This window comes from Pyricularia pennisetigena, chromosome 5 (genome assembly GCF_004337985.1).
Source record: "Pyricularia pennisetigena strain Br36 chromosome 5, whole genome shotgun sequence".
Classification (NCBI taxonomy): Eukaryota; Fungi; Ascomycota; class Sordariomycetes; order Magnaporthales; family Pyriculariaceae; genus Pyricularia; species Pyricularia pennisetigena.
In genome coordinates, this window is record NC_043743.1 from 1,047,754 (window position 1) to 1,067,930 (window position 20,177).

Sequence of the window (20,177 nt, forward strand, 5' to 3'; positions counted from 1 at the left end):
ATTTTTTTTTCTTCACGTAGTTTCCAGGTTTGCTATTGGCAGGTGATGTTTCATTAATATTCATCAACTGATGTAAGTGATCGGAGCTTGATGAACCAAGACATTTGTGATTGTCCAATTACTCCGTCGCGGAACCCCGCCTTAAGACCCCTGCCCCTGGCCCTAGCCCATGTCAAGCTAGAAAGCCTGGTTGATCTCGTCGCGTTAATTGATTTTCGAGACGCGTCTTGAGCAACCACCATCCACATACTCTGAACGCCGTGCTCAGAAAAATCCAACATATCCGTATAATCATACTTTTTTCAAGTCGATCATCTACTCTACTGTGCTGATTTACTCTACAAAACCGAAAATCATCGATATTTCTCACAAAATGTCTTCACGACCAGAGCTCAAGGTGAGGATACCCGGAACCGCTCACTGGACGGTCAAACAGGCACTAACACATGAAGTATTAAATGTTTAGGTCGACGACGAGCACGGTTTTATTCGCTTCTTCAAGTCACTACCCACGCCCCACAAGGACACAATAAGGATTTTCTTTCGAGGAGACTACTACACAGCCCACGGCGAAGATGCCAACCTTATCGCTCGCACCGTATACAAAAGCACTTCCGTAGTGCGGCAACTTGGCCGCAGTGATGACACCGGATTGTCATCTGTCACGCTATCTATAACTGTATTCAAGCAATTCCTCCGGGATGCACTCTACAAACTCGGCAAGAGGGTGGAAATCTACGAAAGCGCGAGCGGGCGGATGAACTGGAAGGTCACCAAACAAGCCTCGCCAGGAAATCTTCAGGATGTGGAGGATGAGCTTGGCCAAACCGACTCGGCTCCCATGATCTTGGCTGTCAAAATTTCTTCCAAGACATCGGAGGCTCGGAACGTCGGCGTTTGCTTTGCCGACGCAAGCGTGAGAGAGCTGGGCGTCAGCGAGTTCCTCGACAATGATCTATTCTCTAACTTCGAGGCTCTTCTCATCCAGCTTGGAGTCAAGGAGTGCTTGATTCAGTATGACAAGGCTGAGGATCTTAAAGATCCAGACCTGAACAAGCTCAAGCAAATCATCGACAACTGCGGTGTGGCCATTTCAGAAAGGCCTGTGGCTGATTTCGGCACTCGAGATATAGAGCAAGATCTGGCGAGACTGCTCAAGGATGAGAGATCGGCAAGCCTGCTGTCCCAAACAGATCTCAAGCTTGCCATGGGAGCTGCATCAGCCCTCATAAAGTATCTGAATGTGCTTCAGGACCCTTCCAACTTTGGACAGTACCAGCTCTTCCAGCACGACCTCTCACAATTCATGAAGCTCGATGCTGCTGCACTAAAGGCGCTTAACCTCACACCGGGTGCGCGCGATGGGTCAAAAACAATGAGTCTCTACGGCCTCTTAAACCATTGCAAGACCCCGGTGGGCAGCCGGCTACTGGCACAGTGGCTCAAGCAACCGTTGATGAGCAAGGATGAAATTGAGAGCCGGCAGCAACTTGTTGAGGCTTTTATGAACGACACAGAACTACGACAAACCATGCAAGAGGAGCATCTGCGCTCCATTCCGGACCTGTACAGACTGGCAAAGCGTTTCCAGAGGAAGAAGGCAAATCTAGAGGACGTTGTAAGGGCTTACCAAGTGGTCATTCGCCTTCCAGGTTTTATTGGAACACTGGAGGGGGTTATGGATGAGGCCTATCGGGACCCTTTGGATGCCGCCTATACTACAAAACTGCGGGAGCTTTCGGACAGCCTAGTTCGCTTGCAAGAGATGGTGGAGACGACAATCGACCTCGACGCATTAGAAAATCACGAGTTCATCATCAAGCCTGAATTCGACGATGGATTGCGCATAATCCGGAAGAAGCTGGACAGGATACGGACCGAGATGGACAGGGAATTTTCCAAGGCAGCGGATGACCTCGGCCAGGAAAAAGACAAGAAGATTTTCCTCGAGAACCACAAGGTTCACGGTTTCTGTATGAGGTTGACGAGGACGGAAGCCGGCTGCATCCGCAATAATTCTGGATACCAGGAGTGCTCAACGCAGAAGAACGGAGTTTACTTCACCACTAAACACCTCCAATCGCTACGTCGAGAGTTTGACCAACTTTCTCAAAGTTACAATCGAACCCAGGCCAGTCTTGTCAACGAGGTTGTGAGCGTCGCCGCATCTTATGTGCCTCTACTTGAGAAGCTCGCCGGCATCCTGGCACACCTGGATGTCATAGTATCCTTTGCACACTGCTCTGCGCACGCTCCCATCTCATACGTCCGCCCAAAGATCCACCCCCGCGGCCAGGGCAGAACTCTGCTGCGCGAGGCCCGCCACCCATGCCTTGAGGTGCAGGACGACGTGCAGTTCATCACCAACGACGTGGAGCTCGACCGCTCAGGCTCATCGTTCCTCATAATCACTGGGCCCAACATGGGCGGCAAGTCGACATACATCCGACAGATCGGCGTCATCGCCCTCATGGCACAAATCGGCTGTTTCGTGCCCTGCTCAGAAGCCGAGTTAACCATCTTTGATGCCATCCTGGCTCGTGTCGGCGCGAGCGACTCTCAGCTCAAGGGCGTTTCCACCTTCATGGCCGAGATGCTCGAGACGGCCAACATTCTCAAGTCGGCCACAGCCGAGTCCCTCATTATCATCGACGAACTGGGCCGTGGCACCTCAACCTATGACGGGTTTGGTCTCGCCTGGGCCATCTCTGAACACATTGTCGTCGAGATTGGATGCTCGGCGCTCTTTGCCACGCATTTCCACGAGCTGACGGCGCTGGCGGAGCAGCACAAACAAGTTGCCAATCTGCACGTCACTGCCCACATCAGCGGCACAGGAGACGGTGCCAAGCCTGATGACAAGCGCGAGGTCACGTTGCTCTACAAGGTGGAGCCTGGTATCTGCGACCAGAGCTTCGGTATTCACGTTGCGGAACTCGTCCGGTTCCCCGACAAGGTCGTTCGCATGGCCAAAAGGAAGGCAGACGAGCTCGAAGACTTCACAACCAAGCACAATGACAATCTCGGCTTGCAGTACAGTAAAGATGACGTCGAGCAGGGGAGTGCCCGCCTCAAGGAAATCCTTGTCCAATGGAAGGAAGAGGTCAGGGCTGGCGATATGAGCCGAGAAGAGATGGTGGCAAAGATGAAGGCTCTCGTGGCGGCGGACACCAAGCTTTTGGAGAACCCTTTTTTCCAGTCGATCAAGGCTCTGTAAAGCAGACAACAGGGCGAGATGAATTTAATGGGTATGTACGACAGGGAGTTGATTGTATGAATGGCACATGTATGCGATTGGGCGTTTGGGAGTAGCTTGTCGTACGATGACTTAATTAGATAAAACAATATTATTTTCCATTGATGTGGCCAAAACGTGGTAGCATGCAACTACTAAACTTCATAATATATAACTCGATAAATCCTGTGTAATAGTGGCGAAAATACGCTGGTTAGCCTCTTGTGCTTAGAAGGATGAAAGCGCAATATTGAAGCAAAGATATGGAACCAAGATCAGACAAAAGGTGAACAGTGTTTGGTTTATAAACATGATCATCAAAGATGAGTTCATCAACAGCCTCTAAACAATCATCATTTTGGAAAGGGGAAAAGAAAAAGAGGTAAAAAAGAGAGGGATTTCACGTACCTTTGGGCGAAGAAATCATTTGCTGCCAGTAGCAGTCGGGATCAACAAGAGACATCCGCAAGATACTTCTGGCGGGATTGTTGGTACAGTTAGAATTTCAAACCACTTACTAACCTTTGCTGCAAAGGCTCTGTATGGCCTGTTGGGACGCAGCTTCTTGACGCTAAATATGTACAATTCGACGCAACCTGTAAAACCCAAAGAAAAGGTATAAAAAAAAATCTATCCGTTATCCGCTAGGCGGCGTTAGGATCGGCGGATACCGGGTTAATCTCAACACCATATTTCTCCTTCAGCCTCTGGCGCCGGCGCTCTTCGTATCCAGGAGGGTGGATTCCTGTTGCAAAAGTGGTCAGCATTCAGCAAAATAATGGGCCCGCCGTGGCGATGGAAACGGGGAGATAACGCCGGCTGGTCTGGAAAAGCCTCACCTCTGCCCTCGCCCAACTCCGCAATAGTTTCCTCAATGGGTCTCCTTCGGTTCTTGCGAAGCTCCTCCTTGCGCTCGAAGTCGTCCTTCACATCATCCTTTTTACCCCATCCCCTCAAGCTCTTGCCGGTGTAGGCGTAGGTGCCAAGGGTTACTGCTGTGCCTGCGGCGAAACCGACGACAACAGGCATCCTCGTGGGGCCTGGAGAAAAAATTGACGTCAGGGTCAGCAAAAATGCGCTATGCGAATGTTGAAGAAAAAATAGACAACAGAGAACGTACCGGGGACGGCGAGGCCTAAAATAGCGCCGCCGAGAAGACCACCGACAGCTTCACTGATGTGGTCATCCTTCTGACGGAGGTTGGAGGTTGCGGTTCTCGCAAAGTCATACATGCCTCCACCAAAAGCTGTCATGAGACGCACAGTCCAGTCGCGTCAGCTTGTGCTCGAGATCAATTCAATTGACCTCAATCGATGAGACAAACAGACTACTAACCGGTTGCCGAGACTAAGGCGCCGTATTTTGTTATGGGAGCCAACACGCCTACTCGCTTCCGCTGAACGGCTGCAAGGGTTGCAGCACCGAACAGACCAAAAGCGCCGTAGACGAAAGTGCCTCGGAGGCCAGTTTTGACGGCATCCTGAGGCCTGTAATCCTCGCCGTCATGTGGTTGAGGCGGCATGTTCGCGATTTAGATTGGGGTTTTGAAGCCCAATTGGAGAGGTTCAGTGGAGGAGAAAATGAGTTGACGTCGGGACTCTTCGGCCGTGAAGTTGAAGTGGGCGGTTGTTGAACTTGCATGGCAATCAAAGCTCCGAATTGGCCTTTTCTGATTGGCCTGTTCAAGAAGCTTCGACTTTCTCTCATCCACAAAACAATCACGTGACAGAACCACCATCCAAGCAGCTTAGTCATTTCGCCAATCAAGCTAACGGCGCCTGAAAGTGCCATGAGGTTCTGGTGAGTGGCTTTATTCTAACAACGCACAGCCCCAAGTAAGTAAAGTAGTTGGGGCGTGGTGGGCCACGCGACTCGACCTGACCGACCTGTTCTGAACGGCTGACGTAGGACCGTTGCACCTGTTTGTTAAACCATCAAATCAACCTCCGCTGAGTTCTAACTATTGCTTACCGCAAGGCAACCCTGACGTGGAAAGGCTACAAGGCTGCGTCAGCTCACCAAAGAACAGCAGTTCAAAGCTGACGCAAAGCCGCCACCAAAGGCCCTTCCTTGCTTTGCTATTGAGCTGTGGGCTTGACATTTTACTTGGCAAACTGATAGATTCCATACAAAGGGTTCTGCTTGAGGGGCGTTTGCACTTTGGAAGGCAGGATCCACCTCGAAAACAGCCAGCTTCCACGTCGATGCATTTGCTCTGAAAGCAACGGGCCAAACCCTCGACAAGTTGGACTTTTTTGTTTGCTGTAAGTTGATTTTCTTCATCATTTTCAACTTCGTCAAGTTCCGCCCTCAGTGGCAAACGCCCAATTTTACTTTGATTTTTGATGACGATTGTGAATCAAATTTGTTGTGCCAGTTGTTTGCCAGTTTACCAGTTTTTGTGCTACGTGGATCCTGTCGTTCGCACGCAACACAGCATATGTGAGGACTGCATATATGCTTGCCTCACGTTTATCTACTTGCCTCACCTGCCTACATAAAAGAAGCATCCATCACTTGTAGCCATCACAATTACCCCAATTTTGACAGAGCAATAGATCTGACACGGCAATCCATCCATCCTGTTTTCCCTAATTAATATTCTAATTTCGGGCACACATAAGCGGAGCAAGACACTGACTGAAATCATTCAGGATTGCCATGAACCCTCCGATCCAATCTGGAACGGTGGCGGCTGCGGCCACCCCATTCAAGATCCCTGGTAGGAAAAACCTCTTGCTTCCACCCCCTCTCGACGCTATCTAATAAGCTAATGCGCTCTCCAAAAGGACGTCTTGCTCACAAATGGGTTGAGGACTTCTTGGAATATGGCCTCGCCGACGAACCTAGCTTTCGCGTAGGCTGCCCTGCTGTTGGCAAATCTCATCACTTGGAAGCAAAACTGGACCAGTGTGTAGCAACAGACCTACGCAATCCCGGGAAGCATTACATCATAATAGTGTCGGCCATCTGCGTACTATGTCGGCATCACTTCATCTTCCGGGTCACAGCTCCAACGGGTCAGCTGTGCGGACAGTCACACGGTAACCCTCAAAAGCCACTTCACCACCTGATAGCCACGACCCCTATCAGTGAAGACTTCGAGCCCTGCAGTCTGGATAGAGGTCGCAATCCAAAGTACCTCACTTGCGGTGGCCATGCGGCATACAGGTGCTCGACCCCGGGCTGCTCCTATCGCGTTAACATCGAAATTTCAGAGCCCCGCGTCACGGCCGAGCATGCGCACACCCTCTTGGACGACGCCGCCGTCAAGTTACGACTTCAGAACGAAATACAGGAGACCCCGGAAAGGTTCAGCGGCACAAGCGATGAGAACCGAGCAATCGATTACTTGTCTCAGTATCTTACAGACACCCTAACTCCTCCCCAGAGCCGTAGAGGCTCCAAAATCAAGACCCGCAATGTCAAGTTCGCGGTTCAGTTTGGCGACGGTGAGAGTGCGAATAGACTTTTTGAGTTCCTTGAGTTCAAGAAAGGCATCGACAACGAGGAATGCGCATATTGGGAATTACCTGAATTGGATTTCTCCGAACACGCGCCCACTCTAGTGCCATCGCAAAAGTCTTTCTATCAGGATGTCAGAGCCGAGATTTGGTGTCTCAAGGGGGTGTACAAGTGGCCAGGTCATGACTCTAATATGAGCTTCGACAGAATACTGCGGGATGCATTTCACTGCAGCCACAAAGATGCTGCTGGCCTCGAGTTTCAAGACAGTTTTGCTAGCGCAGACACTGGCAAATCCCACTTCAACTTGCTTGGCTTGACAAGCCGATCTCACTGGAAGATCTTTCGCTATGCCTATGAGTGTCAGACCAGAGTGGACAAATCACCTGCCCATCGCGAACAGTATCTCAATGCTCTACAGAGGATATCTGCACCATACAATCAGGATGAGCTCAACTTCTTCATCGCTACTGAACATTCACGAATCGACGCCCAACAGTTTGACCAGTATCCCAGCGTCAACCAGCCAGAGAGCGTACTGTCGAACGGTATCAAGAGCATCGATTCGACCGAGTCGGGCGAGATATCCGTTGATGCCATCATCGGCGAGTATAGGAATAAGGTTCAAAACTCGCTCATGTCTCCGACCAAGGAGACTGGAGCACGCAAACGGCTTGATCTGCGATCCGAGTTGCTTAAGGTGGCAACCTCCCATCCTGAAGGACCGAAGCTTAAGGAGATCGTCCGAGAACCGATGGACTTGGATGAGGCACTCGTCTGTCTGGATTTGCCAGTCGATACAGAGCAGCTCAAATCTATGGATGTTACAGTGCCCGAAGCGATGGCCCAAGTCCAGGTAGAGCAGGTAAGATAGCTCTGTACACCGGTTTACAGCTTCGCTTCTCGTCCGATTTCTTCCGCGAAAGACTGACACGGTTACAGGGCAAAAATGCATTCTTGACGGGAATGGCGCTGCAAGCAATTGGCAAATTCCTCAACAACGATGTCCTTGTCGCACTGGCAGCGACCATGATGGGAGAACAGCCCCAAAACAGGGTTGAGCAGGAACCTGTTAATGACCCGAACCTACCAGCCGGGCTGGATAATCTACGCAACACGTGCTATCTCAACAGCATGCTGCAGTACTTTTTCACCATTAATCCAGTCCGAGACCTTATCTTGAACTTTGACGAGTACAAGCTGCCTGACAATGAAGAAAGCCGAAGCTCACGACGCGTGACTACGGAAGCCCGTGGGATCAGTGCCAAACAGGCCTACGTTGCCAACGAACGTAAGTTCCCGACATTCTCTCGGAACTCTATGTCCACGTCAGAGTGATTTGGTTTCTGATGTGACTGCCACGGCGCTAGTTGCCAATGAACTTCGAAGTCTCTTCTCGGACCTCATCAGCACACAAAATCATTATGCTACGCCGACTCAGAGGCTTGCGCTGGCCGCCATGAAGAACACGGACCAACTTGAGGCGCGGGCGAGAGAGCTTGAGGCCCGCCCAGGTGACACAGGGGCCCAGGCCATCGGCCCGTTACCGGATCCCAACGGCACGAAGGGCCAAACACCCGATAGCGGCATGGTTTATGCGGGAAAGGCCCCCGATTATGCAGCACCAGCGCCTCCAGTTCGTCCCAATGGAGGCAGGAGTCCCGATGGGATCACTCCGGAGCAGACCGAGACTTCTAGTGACGTCAGCTCGCACACTCTGGTTAATGTTGGTCCCAATGACTATGATAACGATCGGGAGGTCAGCTCCGAATGGAACCCCCTGATGCAACGGGTCAACAGTGTGCGGTCCAACGCGTCTTCAGACAACAGCATGCGTTGCGAGGTCAACGAGGATGACCTGATGGAGCAGCAAATCGACAGCAGTCTAGGAAAGTTCAACCCAGTTGGTTCTGGAAAAGATGTTGAAATGTTCGATGCCTCATCTTCCCAAACGGTGTCGGAGAGCGCGGCTGTCCAAGCGGCAGCAACGGCTTTAGCTGGTCTAGCCAGCCATTCTGTTAGCACCGAGCCTGAGGACGAGATCTCGCGCATCAAAAGGGCCCTGGACGACAAGACTATCAAGGGCACTGATCAAGAAGATGTTCAAGAAGCGATGGACAAGATGCTTTTTAACCTACGGAGTGCCATAAAACCAACCGGCACAGAACCTCTGGGTCCCAAGGCTGAAGCACAGACAGATGCAGTGACTGAGATATTGCGTCTTATCAAAGTCGAGTACCAGAAACCTCTCAACAAGGCCAAATGGGAACTTACGACACCCACGACAGAGGACTTCTTGCTGGCTTATCCTGCAAGATCAGGTAATGTCGACCTGCACGAGGCGATTGAGCGAGGGTTTATGCGGCAAATCAGCGAGAATCCCAAGGAACCCGAGAACCCATTCTTGTCGTTCAGCAGCATTCGGAGATTTCCCCCGATCCTCCACATTTGCATTCAGAGAACAGTCTATGACCAGTCGGCTAGAGCCGGCAAAAAGATTGACGTGTCGATCCAACTGCCCCAGGTGTTGTACATGGACCGGTACAAAGAATCGGCGCCTGGAGATGCGCTATGGATGAGGCGACACAAGTACTGGGACCATCTTGAGCTCGAGGACCCCAAGGTTTTGGCGGCAAGAAGGAAGTTAGAGCAGAAGAAGCCCGGGACTGCCGACGCCGATACTGCCATGACTGAGGCTCAGGATGCTGCCGCCGACGAACTGGAGGCCTACCACAATGAAGCAGTGAACGAGGCGAACGGTAGCGACTCAAATCACAACCAAACGAGTGTAATCGACCTGGGGGATGAAACAGACTCGGAGGCTGAGGCCGAGGCGAAGCGCAAGAAGTACGAAGACACGTTCGATGATCTCCGAGACCACGAGTACCACCTGCATGCAGTGATCTGTCACGGTGGTAGCACGGGTGCCTCTGGTCATTACTGGGTTTGGATCTACGACTTTGAGCAGCGTGTCTGGTACAACTACAACGACAGGACGGTGCGCGTACACAGAGACAACGAAAAGGTTCTGAAGGACCTTTCAGCCTCTGATCAGCCATACTACATTGCCTACGTGCGCAGGGACAATCTCGACCTCGTGTCGATCCCTCGTCGCGCTGACAGTGAGCAGGCGAAACAGCCTGAGATGTGTGAAAGGCCCATGTCGCCGCCACCGACTCCTACGCGGCGACCTGCCTCAATGGCTGCCGCGGGAACTAGTGTTTTGGATGTCGAGATGACGCCTTGATACTCTTTATGGTTCTTCCATCGAGTCAAGACATATTGGTACGAAAGGTGGGATGACCTTGGCAGCTGGAGCACAATTATGAATGGATGCGAGCGCCTTGGACATCTACAATCTTTTCTTTTCTTTTTTTCGCGAGAAGTGTTTGAATTTTGGTTGATCATGAGTATGGTTCGACAGCTTGGAGCTGAATATGCACTGCTCGATGCAACGCTCTTTATGCAGAAACAGAGTCAGAATAGAAATACTGGTTACAGACGGACCATGATGATTGCTTGATATTACCAGGAACTCAAAAATAGTGCTTTGGGGTTGCTCGATACAAATGGGATTGATTACTTTTTAGATGACAGACAGAAATTGAGGGATAAATCCGAAAGCTTGTTTTGCTAATGCCACTACTGTCGAATCAAGGTCGGCCGGTCCAGTCGCTTTTGATATTTTTTTGTCTATTGTTCACTTGTAACAGGAGAGAGGCATCTACACATGATCGCTTCGTATCTACGTCCTAGCCTTTTCTTAATCCCATAGTCGCTGCCAACCCCATCGAGGAACAATCACCATCCAACCCTCCTGCTTTATACAGGTCGCAAGGCGTTTGGAACTCTCCTACAGCGCAAAACAAAAACACTCAACATGATCACAGTAGAACCTCGAGGTTGATTTCGAGTGTGCTCACAGGGTATCTGAAGAGACGTATGGGAGTCCAGATTAGTGAGTGAAGTAAAAAAGAAAAAAAAAGAGAAAAAAGAGTAGACGTGAAACTTGAAAGAACTCAAACATACCTCAAGTCGAACTTGTCCAAAACCGTGGGATGCAAAACGCCCAACTCGCCGATCCGGACGGGCTCGGCCTTGTCGCCTCCCTGGCGCAAAAAGACGGCGGCGGCACGACCGCCAAAGAAGGTGGGCTCGTCAATCTCAGAAATATAGTAGGTGCCGACGGGGACGCGCAGCATCGACATGATGCGGTCGAGCAGACCGTGGACGATCTCGAAACCGCTGGTGGTGCCGCAGTAGGCGGCGGCCCAATGCCTGACGTTGCGGGCCTTGCGCTCGAGGGCGTCGTCCTTGACGACGACGTCGGACGTCTCCATGATCATGAGCGGCAGCTTGACCGACTTGTTCTCGCGCACCGTTTTGAGCAGGCCGGGGAGCAGCGACGTCCGCACGACCTGGTACTCAGCCGACTTTGGGTTCGCGATTCGGACGGCCGTCTTGCCATCGTCGACGCGGTTCAGCCAGGCAAAGTTCTCGTCGTGCGAGCACAGGACCAGCGGCATCACCTCCTTCCAGCCAGCCATGGCGCACTCGGCCCGAACGATGTCGCTGAGCTTGTTGATGGGGAGACCCTTGCCGACGGTGGCCGACTTTGTGGGCAGCGAGCGTGGGAGGTTGTTGAAGCCATAGGCAACGGCGACATCCTCCATCACGTCGCACGCGTGAAGGATGTCGGACCGTGTGGGCGGGATGTAGACCTCGATGATACTCGCGCTGAGGGGCTTGGCGACAAAGGCCATCTTCGCCAGCAGCTTGCAGATGCCGTCGGCAGACTCGGAGAGGCCGCAGCATTGGTTGATGTAGTCCACCTCGACCTCCATTCTCCTCGGCTCCAGGTCAGGCGTGACAACCGTGGTACCGTCGGGACGTTTGATCAGCACCGGCTCGACCGTGAACTTGTCTGCGCAGTACGTCGAGAACATGGTCACCATGGTGTCAATGACGATTTTGAGCTTGGTTGCATCCGTTGCGGTGGCTTCTATTAAAACGTTTGTCGTGTTGAGCGTAATCTTGGAGTGGTCGCCGTTGATGATGGGTGGGACAGAGCACACAACCTCATTGGCGTCGTAGATGACAGGGTACCTGGGTGAGTCGCGGATAATGTGCAGGTATTTGCTCAGGTGCTTGTCTATTATTGAATAAGAGCTCAGTCAGTATAATGGTCGTGCCACATTGATAATGTGAGACCAAATAACAAGAGTAGCCTACCCTTATCTAACGTCTCCATCATCTCGTTACCATCCATCTCCTTGGCCTGGTTCAGTGGCCTGAACTTGATATCCTCTGGTTTCCTGGCCTCGTAGGTAAAAGGACCCTTGATGGTGTCCAGATCATGCGTTCCAATGGCAACCAGCGTCCTTTGCCGAGCCAGATTGGCATGAAGCTTCTCCTGCAGGCCCATGAAGGAGTTATATGTGGACTGGGTGAACTTGACGTTGCGGAGGATGGCGCCGGCGATGTACGGCCTCACGTCGGCCGTCTCAGGCTTGACCGTGATGCTCTGCATCTGGTCCTCGGGCATATCAAGCACCTTATAAGCCGGCGGGGCCATCTTGCCCCGAAATACATTCAGGCTGGCGGCGATACCCTCGAAGCAGAGCAGGTCGGCGCGGTTGGCGGGCGTCTCGATCTTGAGCTGCGCCGGCTCGTCCTTGGGCCGCGTCGGGTCATCTTCAGTATCCTCGTCGAGCTCGATACCATAGTCGAAGCAGAGCCTCTGGAACTCGTCGGCGGTGTAGCTGTTATGCGGAAAGGAGGTTCAAAGAAGGCAGGCAGACAAGTTAGGACGCTGGGCGGTTCCAAGGGGAGGAGTGCATGGATGGATAGATGGGTGGATGGTGGGGTTATCTGGCGAGCTGGAAACTGGCGCTAAAAAAAAAAAAAAAGCCAATTGCCAGCAGTGATTGCACTCGACGTACCGCTGACCGAGCTCCTCAAAGAACTCCTCCTTGTTGACTCCGATTGTGGGCATCTTGAAGGTGATATGTGAGGCTATTCACAAGTGTGACGCATGCTTGCTCCAGAAGGTTTGACGTTGGATGACTCCGTTTACTTGGGCTGTATAGTAGTAGCTCGCATCGACCGCGGGGCAGAGGGACCCACCCGCCAAGATTTCAGGGGTCCATAGGTAAATAACTTGAGTGGTAACAGTCACGTGGATCCCTGAGAGACACTTGAGGACTAACAATTCCATCAGTTTTAGTTTTGACTCGGATCCTTTTCATCTCTTTCATGCGGCTTCCACCAAGCTTATACTGAACTTAGATTAATATGTATATTGATTATGACATTTCAAGTTCAGTCGGAGCATTTAGAATACTATGAGTACCATCATTTTGTGGTATGCAAACGGTCGAATCATGAGGCCAAGTAATTTGGTGCGCTTGATTCCAAGCCCGCTAGGTTTTTAAAAACCATCGATATCGCTTGCTTGGGTGCCATCACCCTGGATTGAGCCTGGGAGGTATGAGTTGCGAAAGCGAACTGCCTCCGCTTCAATCTCCCTTTGGAGACCGGCATTCTTTAAGCCGAGTCAACTTTGGAGCTTGACGCTTGTATTTTGATCAAGAGAGCAACCACATTCTCAAGTTCTTGCCTCAGGACTCTGCAGTCTGTATTCTCTCAAAAAGGCGGTTAGCCCAGACTGTAGCACTGGCTTCGACCATGTCATACCAACAATTTCGCCCGAGACCTTCGATCAGGAAGCGAGGAACTATATCGGGTGAGAGGAACGACCACCAAAAGCGAGGCGAGAGAGCATAACGACAAGTAGCCTATCTCCGTTGTGCAAGCTCAAAGCCACATTCGTCATGGTTTTGCTTACGACTTCCCGGGCACCAGGTTTTTTTTTTCTCTTCTTCATCGAATGTTTACCCGGAGTAACACTTACGCCTTTTTCCCTATTTCTCCCAGGCCAAGCCAAGCCCCCGTGATCTTGTATGGAAGTTGTGCGTGCGTAACGGTGTAACCCTCTCCTCTGACAACCGTACGCGTGACTTTACTCCACAGCGAGACGGGGGAAGCAAACCCCCCCCCCCCGTGCCGAGCTCAATAGTATGCATTTCCCACTTACCGGCCGGTAAACCCCGAACTAGAATCACACACAGACAAAAGCAGCCTTGCACTACGGGTCTTTGTCTTCGGCACGTTTGCGCTCATTGGCTGGTGGGATCTATACGCACCGAGAAAAGGAGCTCGGTAGATGGGTGACACGAATAAAGCTGACAAACATCACGCCCATAACCGCACCAGTACCTGGTCCATAGGCCAGCTACCATCCAGATTTGCCAATCTCTTCCAAGCTCAAAAGATGAGCCAAAAGCCCAAACATCGCTTCCACGATTAGTCTAGTATCAAAAGGTCGCCCCCATTGGCCCAGGGACATGCCGGCTGCCGAAGACACGTAACGGTGGTACCCAACGTAAGCATGGCTCTGGTGAGGCGTCCGTCGTATTCAGATGTTCCTCTTTAGGCTAACCATGCCGCTGTTGTCGCACCAGTCACTGACATCGTATGGTGGATTTCATCTCTGCTATCTTTATGGTCCTATGCAAGATCATGCGAGGCGAATCCCGGGCTTTTTGAGTGATACTTTGCATTTCGCTTCTTGTGCAAATCCTCTGTCGGCATGTGCACGCATCGGCGTACCGAATATAGCCCTGTGTTCTTTCGTTGGTCATACCGAGCTCTTCAGTACCAGAGATACTGGGCTGAGGTTGGCCTGCCTTGTGGTGTGCTGGCTGTTGATGGGTTGGACTATGCAACTATACGAGACGGACAACCACAAGCTGCAAGTGTAAATCATCCTGCATCGACTTTCATATCAGGTTGCTCGTGTCTCGGAAAGTATTTAAGACCCCTATTTCTCCGCCATTGGGTGCTGAGTTTGTGGCATGTCTCATAACGCATCTTCCTCAACCAAGTACAACATTCCATAAGACCTAAGCAGCCAAGCCCACTCACACGATATGTTGTCGCAAACCTTTCTCTTCGTGATTGCCGCCGCAAGAACAGCAAACTCGCTGGCCATGCAGTCTCACCAGACCTCCGACCTCCAGCCCGCAACCTGCCTCCCATCGACTTGCGGTCGCAACGGGTCCGTCGTCTGCTACAACGACGAGCAATACTGCCATGCCGAGTCAGACGCGCCCAATTACATCGGGGCAAGCTTAGGTCTCCCCTGCCGCAACGAAACAGTCTCGCCCAAGTATCCCATAACAAAAGCCTGCGAGGAGAGCAAGCTCGCGCCTTATGACAAGAACAAGATACCCGCAGAGTGTTTGAACACATTGTGTGCCGCGATGGATGGAAAAGCAAAGGGGCTCTGGTGCCTGTATTTCCCCGAAGGCTGGACCGGGTTGGAGTACAAGAAGCTAGGGATGGAGTGTGCCCCGTCAGAGGGGCAATGAGGAGCTATTCTGGGACTCGTTTGCCATGACATGTCGTCGAGATAGTGATCGGGCAGTTCTAAGGTGCTGTTGACGTTCGTGTCTTAGATAGGTGTCAGTCTAACAACAGACGTGGTGAGCTGTCCTTCATCAGTCCTGGTGAAGATATACCAGCCTCGGCCTACTGGGCTCATAACAGCACCATAATGAGACAGGGACTATGTGATGTGATCGCCTAGTTGATCTTGCCGTTTTATAGCGGTCAAATCATGCACGCTTGGCCTAGATCTTTTGCATCGGGTTTCGAGAGTCTGGGAAACTCCAAGACTCGGGATCCCAATTGTGTCGAGATGGCGCGGCGTGCACACTTGAGTTCCCACAGTGAAAAGTATTAATACTGCAGGGCTGCTTGGAGGGGTGTGGCTAAGTGAGATTTCCTTAGCGAGTGGCATTTATACAGCACCTTGGCGACATCGCCGTGACTTGCAGTAACGGGCTTGGATGCTGAGGGCGTGAGTTGAGCCTGTGCTTGCTCCCGCAATAGCTCAAGGTAGATTGCTGTTGAATGCGCGGCCAGGCCGAGATCTCTGCCGTCTTTCATAAACAAACCATAGTCTGAAAAAGGCATGGTGGTGGGCGTCTTGAGAAATTATACTGGGCGCATTCCACGGCCTCTGGGCAGCCCGCTAGGCCTGGCACCTCGAGTAGTACCGCGTGCGATCCCCGAGGATGCTCTACCTCTGGTACTGGCACCTCTGGTGTTGGCAGTACCGCGGCCACGTGACGTTCCCCTTGTGCTTGAGATCTTTTTGGGTGTGGCCGCCTTGGAAGATGCGGGCGGGTTATCAACAAAAGACGTATCGGTTGTCCTGACGTTTACCAAAGTCAGAGAAACGACTACGCAGGAGCTTGGCGAAGCTTTGCATCGACTTACATAAAGGTCGCATCTGCATCGACCTCTCTAGACTTTTCAGGAACCTGCATAGATGCTGCCCAGATACACAACCAGTAAGCTGATAATGAACCTGAGCCAGAAATAAATCGGATTCTGGACAAAATAACGCACCAGGCGGATTCTCCTCCATTTGCTTCGCCCGAGCAAACGACTCAGGCACGGGTGCCTCTGGGAACTCGACGCAAAAGGCGTTCATGTTGACGCCGTACAGGAAGCTGGCAAAGCTCTCGGTGAAGCGCGACAGGCTCTCGTGCATGATTTGAAAGTGCATCATGTTGGCCTCTAGGTCGGCCATGGCGTCCGAGAGCTCTGCAAACGCGGGCTCGAAGGCGTTGAGCGGGAACAATGCATCGCTGTGTACGCTGCCGCGCGCCGATTCGCGGAACGAGGACCGCGACGACGGCCGCAGCGGCGTGGTCGGACGCGGGGTGCGTGGTCGCGACGTCGAGCGCTGCCGCTGCTGGCTTGCGCTGCGCCATTCGTCGTGAGTTGCCATTTTTTTTTTTTTTTTTCGTGGTTTGCTGGGATTTGGGAATGAGCAACCTTCGGCGGAATGAGCAACCTACGGTTGGCTGGTCGGACTTTTGGATTCGGCAATGTCAGGCCGCTGGAAATACAGTGCACGAAAGATTGGTGTCTGAGCCAAAGACGCGCTGAACTCACAAGTCGCGTGGTGTGGATAGTGTCAAGGAGGGGTAGCGCCGTTCCAGTGACGTTATGCGTACCCCTAATGGGAATATCCCCTATATAAGTGGGTCTAGGCAGCAACGGGAGGTCATTTTAGCGGGAAAGGTTCGGAGCGGCAATTACCTTCTTTTGACTTCCAAGAGCTTAAGAAAATTGGCATTACCAAACTCTTACCTTATTGTGCACCTACGTACAATCTTGGGTCGCAGGCTTTCAATCCTTTCTCGGACGGGGCCTGCACTATTCTGAACTACACCCTGCCTCCTGAACAGGCTCTGTCAACAATCCACAGAATAAAGGGGCAGCTGCGAAGTCAGCAGATGGAAATGATCTGGTAGACCGGTTATGTGCTCGTTCAAGTCTCGATATTGAAGATTTTCTACAAAGCTTTGCCGAGTTCTGACATTTTTGAGCCTGTCGAGCTCTCGCATCTTGCATGACTGTCATCTTTGCTGCTCACAGAAGTACGGTGTCGTATAAACACGGCCCTGTATCACCGCGGCTGTAATATAAAAATGGGCCACTAGCCACGCAAAATATCAACGGCCCGAGTTCTGGGCAATCTCTTGGATGAGGAGTTCTTTGGGGGCCAAAGACGTCTCGGAACAATCGGAATATTAGTTTTTATGGTCAGGCAGGGCTAATGGATCGGGAACCGGACTTCCTGTGCCTCAAGACAATGTAGATCTTGTCATACTCGTAAGATGCGATCGGCGATATTCTCCATCATGTGCTGCGTATTGAAAGCGAAGAACCGTGGAAATCTTTCTACCAGCCGACAGTACAGGACTATGGATCATCTTTTTGGGAGGCTGAGGCCAGAAAACATGTCGATCCATTGGCGGGCTGACACTATGTCAGCTTACATAGTCGAGTAGAACAGTATATTGTTTTGTGAAAAAATGGATATACAGATCATAAGTGAAGAGGACTAGGTCTCGTATGGAGCTGCGAAAAAAGTATAAGAAGGGGAAGAATCTTCAGGGAGAATGAGTGTCGAAATGCTCAACACATCAGCTTCTGCATTCGCATCCTTCAGACTACCTAAACACTTCTACACTCTTCAACGAATTCCTCATAAAAACCTCAAAATGCGCTTCTCCACCATTGTCTCCGTCGCCATCACTACGCTCGGCTTTGCCGCAGCTAAGCCCACTGGTATGTTATGCCTCTTTTACCCTGTTGCTGTTCATTCTCTTGAGCTAACAGTTTCTTTCTTCGAAAACACTAGAGTCCCACGGTGCTGCTTCTGGCAAATATCTGTTCTCGCGCTCCACCGCAGCCTGCGATTGCGATGGCGTCAGGGGTTGCTGCATCAACGACTGCAATTTGAACGAGAACTGCTGCAACACCACCTGCATGGACAGATTCCCGGGCTGCTACAACGCCTGCTAAGGACTTTTGTGGACAATTGAGGGTTGCTATGGGTACCTTGTTCCAAATAAAGCCACCTTCATTTAGGCTTTTTTTTTTGTTTGGACGCAGATGAATCATAACCTTTACTTTCTCGTCAATCTTTTTCAGGTGCAGCTTTTTATATTATCACATTTGCAAACACCGTGATTTTGCCTGTAAAACTGCTTTAGATACTTCTTAGCTGCCTTTCAAATCAGAAATGATCAATGCTTTGTTGGAAATCCCTCCGGACTTGACTATCATGGCACCTACCCCTGAGCCCCCGAATCACCTTGTTCAACACACAGACCATCAAAATTTACAACCTTTTACTTTATTGGTTGTTCCAAAGGCGAACCAATACATACATGTTTATATAGGCTGGGGCAAAGACCCTATCCTGAGCTTCGACGTCCCATCTGCCGTCATGGTACTCTTTGGTCTCGCTGTTGCAAGTACTATGGAGTCATTTGACCACCTGTCTGCGGAGACAATGATATTGCAGACAAAGCTTGCGATGATGACACTGCGGGGTCAGAGGCAAATTGAATCATTCCTACAGTTTTTTGCCGTCTTTCTCGAGCGACGGCGGGTGCCTGCTGATAAACCAAGCTCTATTTGCGCAAGTGCGCTTAGGCTCTCGTTCCTGTAGACGCAGTGGTGTCAGAACCAAGGCACATTCTTCCTTCGCGCTGTCCAAACTCGGTCAACACAAAAGGGCTACCTTCATCTTAGGGTGTATCGCAAGTACCATTCATTGTCTGGCCGAAGGCGGATGTTCCTAGATATCTCCTCTTCCCAGAATTGGCACCTGCACGCGCTCTTATGCTTCGAGTCACTTATGGGTTACCTCCATCTTCATAGCCCGGGATCTTCGTAGCGAAGGAAGCGCCAAAATACTGCAAACCTGGTCCAGTTGTCAATGGTGCAATCTTCCTGGGTTGGGTTATGAGATATAGAGACCCGCCATAATGAAATGCAAACAAGGATCTTTCAGAGTCTTGGTGGACGGCTCGGCCGATGATAGCTCGCCGAACCATCTGTTTCTAGTCCTTAAGACCAAAAGTCTGGAGCAAAGTTTGCCTTTTGTTTCCTAAACCTCTCTCTCTCTCTCTCTCTCTCTATTGTCCGAGTTTCTTCTCAAAGCTGAACGATATGCGCCTCAAGCATAGCTAGACAGCAATGTCACTCAAACTTTGGTCAGCATGGCTGTATTCATCTGGCGAATTTGTCATAGAGCCCAATGAGGAGAATATTTTCAAGTTTTCAATATAGAATAGCCACATATCGACGCTTAAGACGCGCGGTTTTGTAAGAGTATAATCTGCGAACACAAAACAGGAGAGCGTCCACAGCACCGTATAGCCTAGGAACAGACAAAATCTAGATTTCCCTTTACTGTTGATATACTGTTGCCAAAGGTCTGTTCCTTGAAGTTGGCATCATATTCGACGAGAAAACCGGCATATACCTTATTAGGAGCAACTCAAGTAGTTACAGAATAAATTGTCGAACTGTCACAGCAAGTTACCTTCTCAAAGGATGATAGCTGTATAAGCAAGCGCCTTGGTGCTAGGATATACCTGTATCCTCTCTCTCTTGCACATGGACCCAACTATTTAACCCAAGTGTCCCCACCGCCCACAAAATATGTACACACAAAAAGAAAACTGGCGTTGACACCACCACAAAAACAAATACTAACAAAAAGTATGACTACAAAGCCAATGGTCCCAGAGAGGGTCGAACTCTCGACCTTCGCATGCTGTGAATTACTTGATATGCCATCACGAGAACAACATATTAGTACGACGCTCTAACCAACTGAGCTATGGGACCAGACGGGAGTTGTCAGCCAATCTGGTTGGAGGTAGGCTCAGGCAACCGCATACATTAAGGTACATGTCAATCTCTGCGTCGGCTGCTGAGAAATTGAAGGGCAACCCTTTACGAGTAACATCGAGGCAGGGACGACTTCCTCTATCCCGAAACGTGAAAGTCTGTCAAGAATCGTGCAAGTCTCACGCGG

The 20,177-nt window shown here is 51.0% G+C and overlaps 7 protein-coding genes across 7 annotated transcripts; 4 read left to right on the top strand and 3 right to left on the bottom strand.

Moving 5' to 3' along the window:
- Positions 1-373: 373 nt before the first annotated feature.
- On the top strand, positions 374-3,217 carry PpBr36_08263 (uncharacterized protein; the record flags this gene model as incomplete). The annotated part of the gene is made up of 2 exons (XM_029895394.1): positions 374-397; positions 467-3,217. 2 exons carry the CDS (start codon positions 374-376, stop codon positions 3,215-3,217), a joined length of 2,775 nt encoding a protein of 924 aa, XP_029746820.1.
- A 662-nt stretch (positions 3,218-3,879) lies between these two features.
- Positions 3,880-4,757, bottom strand: PpBr36_08264 (uncharacterized protein; the record flags this gene model as incomplete). The annotated part of the gene is made up of 4 exons (XM_029895395.1): positions 3,880-3,980; positions 4,075-4,275; positions 4,356-4,481; positions 4,571-4,757. 4 exons carry the CDS (start codon positions 4,755-4,757, stop codon positions 3,880-3,882), a joined length of 615 nt encoding a protein of 204 aa, XP_029746817.1.
- A 1,139-nt stretch (positions 4,758-5,896) lies between these two features.
- On the top strand, positions 5,897-9,947 carry PpBr36_08265 (uncharacterized protein; the record flags this gene model as incomplete). The annotated part of the gene is made up of 4 exons (XM_029895396.1): positions 5,897-5,957; positions 6,025-7,565; positions 7,643-7,991; positions 8,071-9,947. The coding sequence occupies 4 exons, from the start codon at positions 5,897-5,899 to the stop codon at positions 9,945-9,947; spliced, it is 3,828 nt and encodes a 1,275-aa protein (XP_029746818.1).
- Positions 9,948-10,584: 637 nt separating this feature from the next.
- On the bottom strand, positions 10,585-12,695 carry PpBr36_08266 (uncharacterized protein; the record flags this gene model as incomplete). Its single annotated transcript, XM_029895397.1, has 4 exons — positions 10,585-10,630; positions 10,730-11,852; positions 11,933-12,462; positions 12,643-12,695. The coding sequence occupies 4 exons, from the start codon at positions 12,693-12,695 to the stop codon at positions 10,585-10,587; spliced, it is 1,752 nt and encodes a 583-aa protein (XP_029746815.1).
- A 1,996-nt stretch (positions 12,696-14,691) lies between these two features.
- On the top strand, positions 14,692-15,132 carry PpBr36_08267 (uncharacterized protein; the record flags this gene model as incomplete). The annotated part of the gene is made up of 1 exon (XM_029895398.1): positions 14,692-15,132. The coding sequence occupies one exon, from the start codon at positions 14,692-14,694 to the stop codon at positions 15,130-15,132; it is 441 nt and encodes a 146-aa protein (XP_029746816.1).
- A 628-nt stretch (positions 15,133-15,760) lies between these two features.
- Positions 15,761-16,562, bottom strand: PpBr36_08268 (uncharacterized protein; the record flags this gene model as incomplete). Its single annotated transcript, XM_029895399.1, has 3 exons — positions 15,761-15,980; positions 16,046-16,100; positions 16,178-16,562. The coding sequence occupies 3 exons, from the start codon at positions 16,560-16,562 to the stop codon at positions 15,761-15,763; spliced, it is 660 nt and encodes a 219-aa protein (XP_029746813.1).
- Positions 16,563-17,844: 1,282 nt separating this feature from the next.
- Positions 17,845-18,148, top strand: PpBr36_08269 (uncharacterized protein; the record flags this gene model as incomplete). The annotated part of the gene is made up of 2 exons (XM_029895400.1): positions 17,845-17,911; positions 17,985-18,148. 2 exons carry the CDS (start codon positions 17,845-17,847, stop codon positions 18,146-18,148), a joined length of 231 nt encoding a protein of 76 aa, XP_029746814.1.
- Between the last annotated feature and the right edge of the window lie 2,029 nt (positions 18,149-20,177).